Here is an 11,631-nt window from a genome sequence, read left to right as displayed (position 1 = left end):
AGTCACAACAGATAGTCACAGGGGTTACCTCTAGTTATCACTTTCAAAAAAAATTGTTTGCTTATTTTGAAGTGACCGTTCAAATTGAAAAACCCGTTTGTGTGTAGTGGCTCAACTTAAAACGCGAAATAGCTTTTTTGAAGTCGATGCCAACGATAGCTCGAAAACGAATGGACCGATTTTCATATATTTTTGTGAGCTTATTAAATATATTAAAACCATGTCTTTAAACGTAATTTTTCGTTAAAATCGATATATTGACTTTGACAGTTCGCATTTTTAATAGATTTTTTAAAGTTCTGCTTCGCTTAAAGACAAGATTATTACGTTTTTAAAACGTCCACAAAAATAGTAGTCTAAGATGCGCTCTTTCAGATGAAAGAAAGAAATACATACACATGTATTTTATTGCAGTAAAGTTTATGACAAACAAAAAAATCATGAGCAGCCCTTAAGGGGTTCATATTTAAAAAAGTCTTGCTTCTTCTAACAAAAAGCAGAAGCGCTTGTACAAAACAAAGATACAAAAAAGAACAAATCGATTACAAATTTACGTGCATATTATGTATGTACAGAAGTATGTGTCTTTGTTTCTTCTTTTGTTTTCTTTATTTTTTGCCAACACGTAATAAGAGATCATAATACAACCGAGTACATTACTTTAATTAATTTACTTATAATTGTTAAGCGGCAGTAATATTCTCCACGCTAGTGAGAACTTGTGAAGAGTAATCAATGTAAGATAGCAATAATAGATCAAACCGATATCAGCTGTTTACACAAGTTACCATCAACACTGGACCCAAGAAGGCCTCCTGCATTCACATTGATGGTTGCTGCTGCTGAAAAAAGAAAGTAAATTCATACGGAGAACTGTCTCTTACAATGATCCAAATATTCTGGAACAATGATGAACAAAACAGGACTCTAGCGTCAATTTCATTTCGTTTGTTTTTTATTCTCTTGCGCTCAGTCGTTGGTGAGACATTAACGAATGCACACAAGCAGTTTACTCAAAAAAATATATTTCGTTCTAATTGATTATATTGGAATTTATACTTAGATATGTTACATCTGGAGTCTTACGTCAGTTTATGATCAGATATCATTAGATGAGGTAGATTCACGTTGCATTCTTTCTTGTTGCAAAAATTACGTATTTTGTATCTATAGTTGCAAGAGGGTATCTCATGCATAGAAATGGTTGTTGATATTGGAATCTATCACTGTGGCACTACAGAGTTTGTTTTTATGCATATGCGATCGCATCGTCATCATTTGTACGGAACATTTCTTATGGTATTAATGTGGCTTCTTAGAGGTTACGATTCTAGATGAGTTCGAGGTTAGAGTGTATGTAAAGCAGGGACGCGCTTCTTTGCAAAGTCAGTATAGAGAGGGCGCCCACTAAGTTGTTTTTGCATTTGGTTCTCTATCTCACTTACAGTGTAGTTGTATGAAAACAACAATAAACATCATGTGGTTGTTGTTTTCTTCACTCATACATACACGCATACTAAAACATTGATGGAAATTCTTGGGCGACGCTGATGTAAAGGCAGCATCTTATAAGGCAACATAAACTTCATCAGACATTTTTTGACAGTTTTAGGTTAGGCTTAAACGATTCTCAGTCTACCAGAAATCCTTTTAGGTTTTTAACTGTAAAGCTTATGATGATGAAATATACAGATAATTTTTCTGATAATTTGATATTTGCGTAAAAACGTAGAAAACTATCTAGCTATCAATATTGCCACATTCAGTCTCTTAAAACACGGTTGCAGCCAATTAGTACTGAAGTTGTAGACGTTTGGATGCGGAAGATATTAAGATTCATTGCCATCATCATCTTTATAAAAGATGCAAAAACCGTATTTGTTTCAAAATTGTATAAAATATATCTAAGTTCTTTGATATTTGCTTTTATATGTTATTGATAGAATATCCAATCTTTGTCAGACAAATTGTTTGTTAGCCGGGTGTCGAACCTTTACTACTCGAACTATAGACTGAAGTCACCACGGAATCAGAATCACAGATCAAAACATAACAGTGAAAATTGAGATAGCTTGATATCATTTTTTAAAGTTGTCAAATTAATGTGATCTAATTTTTTTACTTGTAAACATTGTGTGAAACAGCGAAACAAAATAAAAGTTGTATTAAAAAGTTTGAGTGTTAAATAAATATTCATGGGTTACTTACTAAGTAAGTCAAGATTAATCTCATATTTGGTGTTTTCAAATTTAAAAACAACATGTTTAAAGTGGAATGTAGTTGAAATTGGTTACTTTAGGGGATGGCAGAGAATACTAGTTTCGTCCAACGCCACTTGGACTCATCAGTTCTCTTAGTTCTTTGAATTGAAACAATGAACCCTTCCCCAATTCTATGACGACTCGAGCTCAAAAATAAGTGTGACTGTGTGACGAATGATGTGAAAGTGAACCAAAAAGAAGGAACAGAAATAAATACTTGGATTACCTGCTAACTGCTATGTATCGTGGGCGAGCTTTTTTCAAGGTATGGATTTTCAACTATTAAACAATCAGATGTTAGTTTAATATTTTGAAGTGTAATGTTTCAATATATGATTAGTTGAATGACTATTGGAACATTTTAAACTTTTGCCTTGCATTGAAACCAAAATAAAAAACAGGTCGAAGTGGGTAAAGGTACATTACAAGATCTAATCCCAGAATATGGTATTGATGGTATACCGCTCGACCAATATCGAGTAAAGACAACAATAAACCGGCTGAAGAATAATAAGGTCATTGGAGCCGAAGGCTTATCAGCCCAGCTGTTCAAACCTGTAGGTTACTCGCTGATGTGTATGCATCAGCTGTTTAGCACTATTTGACAAGAAGAACGCTTACCCGACGATTGGAACCTGTGCATCCTGTGTCCAGTCCACAAGAATGAAGATAAGACTGTGTGCTCTAACTATAGGGGCGTAAGTATTCTCCCTATTGCTTACAAGATATTGTCAGGGATATTGTGCGAACGACTAAAGCATATGGTCAACGAAATAATTGGGTTATGCCAATGCAGCTTTAGACCTGGCAAAAAGTTAGGTGAAAGTTAAATATTAATATCAAACTAGATGAGCTCTATATTGACCAAACTTAATTCGAATATTGAAAACTATGTATTAATTTATTTTTATGCAGTTTTGTGTTTGTTAATTTTTTAGATTCATTATTGAATACGCGTGTTGACTGAAAGACTTTTGTAACGTAATTTCTTCAGTATAATTAAATTTCATGTAAAGTTTTAGTTGTGTTCTCCTCTTTCCCCCCAACGAAATTTTGTTTTGAAGATCAGTAGTAGCCTAAAGATTCTTTTTTCAAAATATCAGCGGCATCTTTCCGTATCTTTAGAACTAGTTCCCAAATTACTAAGGATACCTTTCAGGGGCTTTTTGTCATTTTTTCAAATGGGCAGGTGATACATTTTTTTTTTGTATGATTATTACGGCTAGAACCCTAAAAATACCGAATATTGGGCGGTACCGATTTATGGGGAAACATCAAAGTGTGGACCTATATTAATCGACAAATTTCTGGAGGTTGCCTACACCCCAGACAGATTAAGTGGCATTTCTGTCATTTCGAACCAATAATTTATATAAAACCTAAATTCCGAAAATCTGGCGGTACTATTATATGGAAACCCCATCAAAAAAGAAGGCTTTCTTACACTAGGGAATACCGATAGCCAATTTCATTGAAAGATGTGGTGAAGACCCCAAAAATGCCAGAAATCAGGGGTACCTTTCTTTCCATACAAGTTCGACCACGGCGCATTGACCGGGTATTTAAGCTGCGGCAAATCCTGGACAAGACCCAAGAGATGCATATGAAAATTACACTATTTATACCAATAGCGTTTCAAGCAAAATCGTGAAAACCTAAAAAACTAAGAATGTGACCTGAACTGGTTTATCACAAAAATGGTAAAACCTAGGAACAAATCATAAAAGCCAATATTGTACAGAATTTTCACAAAAAAAAATCGACGAACCGCATTTAAAATAAATAAATATTAAATAAAATAAATCGCGGTCAATGTTCACATTTTTAGGATTTTTAGTCTTTCGCGATTTTTCTGGGAAACCGCAAGCCCTATCAAAATAGAACTAAATAAAATGTTGTAGCAGTAAAAATTATCTACAAGATTGTCCTCTATGATATTTTCGTAGGTTTTATCATTTTTGAGATACAGAAGTATAAATTGGGACAATTCCCTGACTGCATCGTCTCCTTATAAAACAATGTCATGACTGAAATTTCCCAACTTAAATTTATATATATTAAAATGGTACAAGCTATGAACAAATTGCGAAAGCCAATCTTGTAAAGAATTTTCACAACTAAGCAAAAATGCGAAAACCTAAAATAAACCTAAAAATGTGAACCTTGACCGCTTCTTGCTTTTGGATTTTTCTCATCTATGAACATTTTTGTTTCAGAATCCGCAAACACTTTCCAGGTGTAAGCGATTTTTATTTAAAGTTAGTTAAAGCGCATCGTACATGACGTTGTTTTATAAGGAGGCGATACAGTCAGTGTATTGTCCCATTTTGAATTCAATATCTCAAAAATGGTACAACCAACCTTAAAAAAAATTGTAGAAGCCAATCTGGTAGAGAACTTTTAAAGCTATACGATTTTCTAGAGTCCTAGAGTCTTATCGAAAACACAAAATCCATACAAAAACGTAAAATCCATACAAATGTGAATTTCGACCGCGATTTATTAAAAAAACATTTTAACTTTGTAGTTTCAGAATTCTGAAAAACTTCCAAGGTGGAAGCAGCTTTCATTTAGAGTTAGTTCAGGCGCACCTTAAGGGGACATAGGTAATAAATACAAGAGTGTAGAAGGGATAATAAAAACTGAGTGATGAAAACAAATATGAGAGAGAGTATAGAGAGTGTTTATGTGAATTGAAAAACGCTGCATTGGCAGTGTTGCCGCCGATTAGGGGTAACATTACCGCCGTTGAAAATAACTAACCATCTTTGACATGTAAATGTCAAAATCTATTTCATAATTTGAATTTTTGTCAGTTGTTCGGGAGAAGAGAAGCCGTGCGTTCATACAATTTTGAAGCCACTACCTACCAACCCACTCACTCACCCTTTCATCAAATTTCATCATCTTTTCAATTCACCAATACTAAATTCGTACATCCATCATCATACCAATTAACAATTAAATTTTCATTACCATAAGCTTTAATTCATATCAACCTGTAAAACTACATTAAAACTGAATTCACAATAAACCATTATAAAAAAGAACACAAACGTCTTTGGTGTGCTCTCAAAAGGAACTAACCAGGCTTCTAGTAAGTTCTCCGACTGCAACAATTCTTCAAAATTATATGGAAAGTTCCTGATTGACATCGTCAAGATTGGACTAGAAGATATCCCAGGAATTGAGATCCTGACTGTCTGAAGAAGCCTTAAAAGGAAAAGGAATTCAAACAGGTCAGTAAGAAGGAAAGTGCAAGATGCCAGCAAAAAAGAAAACTCGAAGCTGTGTTATGTGCCGAAAAGTGGATAACGACAGAATGGTTCGGTGTGACACCTGCAACGGTTGGTGCCACTACGATTGTGCAAAGGTAGGTGACGAAATACAGAACCTCGATTGGAATTGCGAATCGTGTGTGAACATGACCCAGGAGTTGTCACCACCACTTCAGAACTACAGTACACCACCGGAGTTTGTATCAGATTCCTCAGCATTGGAAATACAGACGATTGCAGCCATGGAAGGAGGTGCATTTACCATATCGTCCGACAGTAATGTACAACAACGTTCAACACCAGTGGCAGCAGATACAAGTACTAATGCAGCATCGACACAAACACAAGAATATACAAGGGTAAGTGGCGACGACAGAAGTAGCACATCTTTGTATAGTCAAGCAACAATGCCAATCTATCCACCAATATGCAGTGGGGTAGTATCAACAGTCCCATTGGGACAACAGCAGTTATTGACAACGATTGTTTCATCGCCGCATAACACGTACAGCGGGGGAATAATGACGTCATCAACAAAAAGCAGCACACCAAGCATTGGCGTAATGAAAGCAACGGGTGTGCAACAACAACAACAGTTCGTTCAACAAGCAAGATCATGCTCAAGCGCAAACGAAATATACGTTACACAAAATCAACCATCAACAATGTTGCAGCAACATACATCGTATTATTGTCCAGCAAATGGCCAACAACAAAGTGATACTGTCAACACAGAATACAATGATGTTACCAACCAAAAGAGAACGTTGGAGTTGCAGTTTCTAGAAGAAGAGAGAAAATTAAACCAACAGTTTCTACAAAGAAAATATGAAATCATGCAGCAACGTGGCGAGTTACCAAATGCTCAACATAATAATAATGTTTTGTCGTTTCAGCAAGTTGTATTCCCAAGTAATAATGTTACAATTAATCAGCCAACACCACAACAATTATCTGCAAGGCAGATACTACCAAAAGAGTTACCCCCATTTAATGGAGATCCAGAAGAGTGGCCCATTTTTATAAGCAGTTACGAAAACAGTACTTCCATAGGTGGATATTCAAACGCAGAGAATTTGATTCGTTTGCAGCAGTGCCTAAAAGGAAGAGCAAGGGAAATGGTTCGTAACAAACTGTTACTGCCACAAATGGTGCCGGAAATAATTGACACGTTACGAATGTATTTTGGAAGGCCAGAACTAATATTGGATCGCATGATAGACAAGGCTCGACAAATGCCACCACCAAAGGATAAGCTGGAAGCGATAATTGATTTTGCAATGTGTGTGAGAAACATTTGCTCGACTATAGAAGCATGCCAACTGGAGGCACATCTCAACAATCCAATGTTGGTAAGAGAGTTGTTGGACAAATTGTCGAATAATTACAAACTACAGTGGGCGATGACGCAGAAGCCGATAGGTGTACCAGTACTGAAGAGTTTTAGTGAATGGCTGTACACTATAGCAATGGCTGCGTCTCAAGTAGCCACCCCAGTGTTCTCAAAGAAGAATGTGACTTTGAACACACATACAGAGGACACACCAGTAAATATGAAATGTTTCTCATGTAAGAGTGTAGGACATAAGCTGTCAAAGTGTTCATTGTTTGGAAAATTGTCCAGCCAAAGAAAGTGGGCAATTGTTCGTGAACATCGAGTATGTACAAGATGCTTAGGATCACATCGTCGAAAATGCTTCGTCGACAGAGAGTGTGGAATTAATGGATGTAAAGAAAAACATCATCCACTACTTCATGAGGCGGCAGCGGCCACAACGAACATGAACGATCGTGAACAGAAAAGTGAAGCAAATGTTGGAAATGTACATTCTCATCAAGTACAAAACGATGCAAGTCTTTTCCGAATATTACCAATTCGAGTTCATGCAGAAGGTAAATATATAGACACATATGCATTCCTGGACGAAGGTTCATCAGTAACATTGATGGAAGAAGACATATTCAACGCAATGAATCTACGCGGCAAAGAAGAAACAATATGCCTGAAGTGGACAGGAGAAACAAAGCGAACGGTGGAGTCATTGTACGTAGAAAGTGTAAGTGTATCCAATCCAGCAACCAAGCCCATGTTTAAGTTGAAGGGTGTCCATACAGTAAGGAATTTGTCGCTACCGCTGCAGTCACTGGACGCGGATTCGATAAAAGCAAAATACCCGTATTTATCATCGATTCCATTGTCATCATATAAAAAGGTGAAACCAACAATACTAATTGGAGCGGACAATTGGAATTTGGCTGTTCCATTGAAGATATGTGAAGGTCCCTGGGACTGTCCCATTGCAACGAAGACACGTTTAGGCTGGGCTGTACAAGGCAACGTAAACACAAACTTAAAAGACTACCAGGTAAATATCCATTTGTGTGAGTGTGAGGGGAACTACGAGAAGATACATGAAGCATTGAATAGAATGTATGCACTTGAATCGTCACCCAGTAAGACTATCCACTCAACAGAAGATGAAAAGGCTCTCTCAGTACTTGATGCCACCTCGAAATACATAGATGGCAGATTTGAAGTGGGTTTACCATGGCGTAGTGAAGAAGTAACATTGCCAGATAGTTATGGGACTGCATATAAGAGAGCAGTATGTCTACGGAAAAAAATGGATAAAGACAGTGATTTAAAAATAAAGGTAACGAAAGAGTTTAACAATCTAATAGAAAAAGGATATGCACGTAAGCTGAATGAAGACGAAATAGGCGGAAGTGAGTCTCGTGTTTGGTATTTACCTATCTTCATTACCTGCAATCCAAACAAGCCTGATAGAGCCAGATTAGTGTGGGACGCAGCAGCCAAGACGAATGGAGTTTCACTCAACGACTTCCTGCTCGCCGGTCCGGATCTGCTAACATCATTATTAGACATTCTCTTGACGTTTAGAGTCGGCAAAGTTGCCATATGTGGAGACATAGCCGAAATGTTCCACCAAATACGAATTAGAAATGAAGACTATCATGCGCAGCGATTTCTGTGGTGGAATGAGGGTGAGCCAGAGCCGGGACATTACGTAATGGAAGCATTGACATTCGGCCTGAATGCTGCACCATGTATCGCACATTTCATACGAAACAAAAATGCAGATCGTTTCGAGGGTAAATATCCGAGAGCAGTGGAAGCTATAAAGAAGTATCACTATGTCGACGATCTGATAGACAGCGTAGACGACGAGGAGGATGCCAAACGCTTAGCTGATCAAATATCGCAAATACATGCTTCAGCCGGTTTTAAGATTAGAAACTGGTCATCCAACTCACAAGCTGTACTGGACCATCTGCACGAAAACAAGAGTTCCACTCAGAACCCAAGAGAGCTGGGCTGTACTGAAAAGATTCTAGGAGTTCATTGGGATCCTAGTAAGGACGTATTCCAGTATATTTTTAAATTCCCAAAGTTGGAGCGAAGAATATTGGACCAAGAAATAATACCTACCAAGAGAGAAGTGTTAAAGGTACTGATGTCCATATACGATCCACTGGGATTCGCATCTTTATATACAATAGATTTGAAGATACTATTCCAAGAGATATGGCGTTCCGGAATCGAATGGGATGAACCATTGAACAGAGACCTAGCTGAGAAGTGGGAGAAATGGAAAAGAAAATTACCGCTTATAGCCGCACTAGAAATTCCCCGTTGCTATTCCGACCATCTTCAAGAAGCGGACGAGATACAATTGCACATATTCGTGGATGCAGGAGAATTTGGTTATGCAGCAATATGTTATTTGAGAATCAAAAAACGAGATCAAGTTTCAATAGCCCTGGTGATGGCCAAAAGTAAGGTATCACCACTAAAACCAGTATCCATACCAAGGCTCGAACTGCAGGCTGCAGTACTAGGAATTCGTCTCGCATCGAAAATCAAAGAAATTGATCGTATTCCTGTGGACTCTTGCATTTATTGGAGTGATTCTAAGACCGTATTGCATTGGCTACGCATGGACCCAAGAAAGTTTCGTCCCTTCGTTATGCACCGTGTCGGCGAGATTCTAGAAAACTCACACGCAAGACAATGGAGATGGGTGCCAAGTAAACATAATCCAGCGGACTTAGCCACGAAAGATAACCCGAAAGCAAACACCGAATTGTGGCTTTCCGGACCAGATTTCCTGTTACAGAGTGAAGACAACTGGCCACGATGTAAGGATCGTGGAACAGCGGACACAACAGAAATTAGAACATACTATTTGGAGGTGCACACTAAGGAGCACACAACTACTATTAATATCGACTATTTTTCTGATTGGAGAAGACTGTACAGAGCCACTGCAAAGTGGTTTCTGTATATGAAGAAACTGAGGGCGTCATCCAGAGGAGAAAGAAAACCAGACGAAGTTTCCCATGAGATGATATGTCAAGCAAAAACAGTTCTGTTAAAGCAAGCCCAGTTAGATGTATTTCCCATAGAAATTTACAACCTGAAGAGAGGTAAGCGTATTGAAAGTGATTCACCACTAAGAGGTTTAGATATATTTCTAGACGAAATGGATGGTCTCATCAAGATACATGGTCGCACCGAACATTTGAGAGGTTATGTAGATGTCATTGTGTTACCACCGAAGCACAAAGTAACTTCGTTGATCATCAAGCACTACCACGAGAAGTACCACCATGTTTCGCACGAAACCGTCATCAACTCTCTTAAGGGTCAGTACCACATACAGAAATTGCGAGTTTTATACAAAACCGTGAGGAAGAACTGTCAACATTGCAAGATAACAACAGCATCGCCCAAGATACCCTTAATGGGGTCTCTTCCTAAAGGTAGGCTAGGAGCCTACGAAAAGCCCTTCACCTATACCGGCATCGACTTCTTCGGTCCCATGATAGTAACATTTGGAAGAAGATCAGAGAAGAGATGGGGTGTAATATTCACCTGCATGACAACGCGCGCCATACATTTGGAGGTCGCTCATAGCCTAGATACGTCATCATGTATAATGTGCCTAAGGAATTTCATTGGACGACGTGGTTACCCAAGGGTAATCTATAGCGATAACGGCACCAACTTTAAGGCCACAGAAAGGATTTTACGAGAAGAACTTCAAAGGCTCAGCGAAAGCGAATTAGCAAGGAGTTTCGACGACATTAAATGGTACTTCAATCCTCCGGCAGCTCCACATAGGGGTGGAGCATGGGAGCGGCTTGTGAGATCAGTGAAGACCGTGCTACATCAAGCCTATCCGAATAATAAGTTTAATGACGAGACATTGAGAAGCGCATTAATTGAAGTGGAATTTATAATAAATTCAAGACCATTAACGTTTGTATCCCTAGAGTCAGAGGACGATGAAGCCTTAACCCCCAACCACCTGCTGCTTGGCTCATCTACGGGTTACAAACCAATTTTTACGAAGGATACCAATCTACGAGAGAAATGGAACCAAGTCCAGGCGTTCGCAAATCGTTTCTGGGAGCGCTGGCTGAAAGAATACGCACCTATAATTACAAGACGAAGTAAATGGTTTGAGAGACAGAAACCAGTTGACATAGGAGATGTGGTTCTCATTGTGGACGAGCACCAACCTAGAAACTGCTGGCTTAGAGGAGTTGTAATAGACCGTATCGTTGCGAAGGATGGTCAAGTCGGACGTGCCACGGTCCAGACTAAGAATGGCATTGTACACCGCCCTGTTTCCAAGATAGCTGTGTTGGACGTCGGCAATAGAGAGAAAGGTAAGGCGGGAGAACTGGACCCGCTTACGGAGGGGGGAATGTTGCCGCCGATTAGGGGTAACATTACCGCCGTTGAAAATAACTAACCATCTTTGACATGTAAATGTCAAAATCTATTTCATCATTTGAATTTTTGTCAGTTGTTCGGGAGAAGAGAAGCCGTGCGTTCATACAATTTTGAAGCCACTACCTACCAACCCACTCACTCACCCTTTCATCAAATTTCATCATCTTTTCAATTCACCAATACTAAATTCGTACATCCATCATCATACCAATTAACAATTAAATTTTCATTACCATAAGCTTTAATTCATATCAACCTGTAAAACTACATTAAAACTGAATTCACAATAAACCATTATAAAAAAGAACACAAACGTCTTTGGTGTGCT

At 38.3% G+C, this 11,631-nt stretch overlaps 1 protein-coding gene across 1 annotated transcript; it reads left to right on the top strand.

The window, feature by feature from the left end:
- Positions 1-5,583: 5,583 nt before the first annotated feature.
- Positions 5,584-11,322, top strand: LOC141398249 (uncharacterized). The gene has a single exon (XM_073975524.1). It carries the CDS (start codon positions 5,584-5,586, stop codon positions 11,320-11,322), a length of 5,739 nt encoding a protein of 1,912 aa, XP_073831625.1.
- The last annotated feature ends 309 nt before the right edge of the window (positions 11,323-11,631 follow it).

This window comes from Musca autumnalis, unplaced genomic scaffold, assembly GCF_047663935.1.
Source record: "Musca autumnalis isolate F117 unplaced genomic scaffold, ASM4766393v1 scaffold_3, whole genome shotgun sequence".
In the NCBI taxonomy this organism is placed as follows: domain Eukaryota; kingdom Metazoa; phylum Arthropoda; class Insecta; order Diptera; family Muscidae; genus Musca; species Musca autumnalis.
This window is presented reverse-complemented; position numbering and strand designations above follow the sequence as displayed.

What these genes read in the sequence shown, in the direction of transcription:
- LOC141398249 (XM_073975524.1), top strand. Translation starts at nt 5,584, where the DNA reads ATGGTTCGGTGTGACACCTGCAACGGTTGGTGCCACTACGATTGTGCA.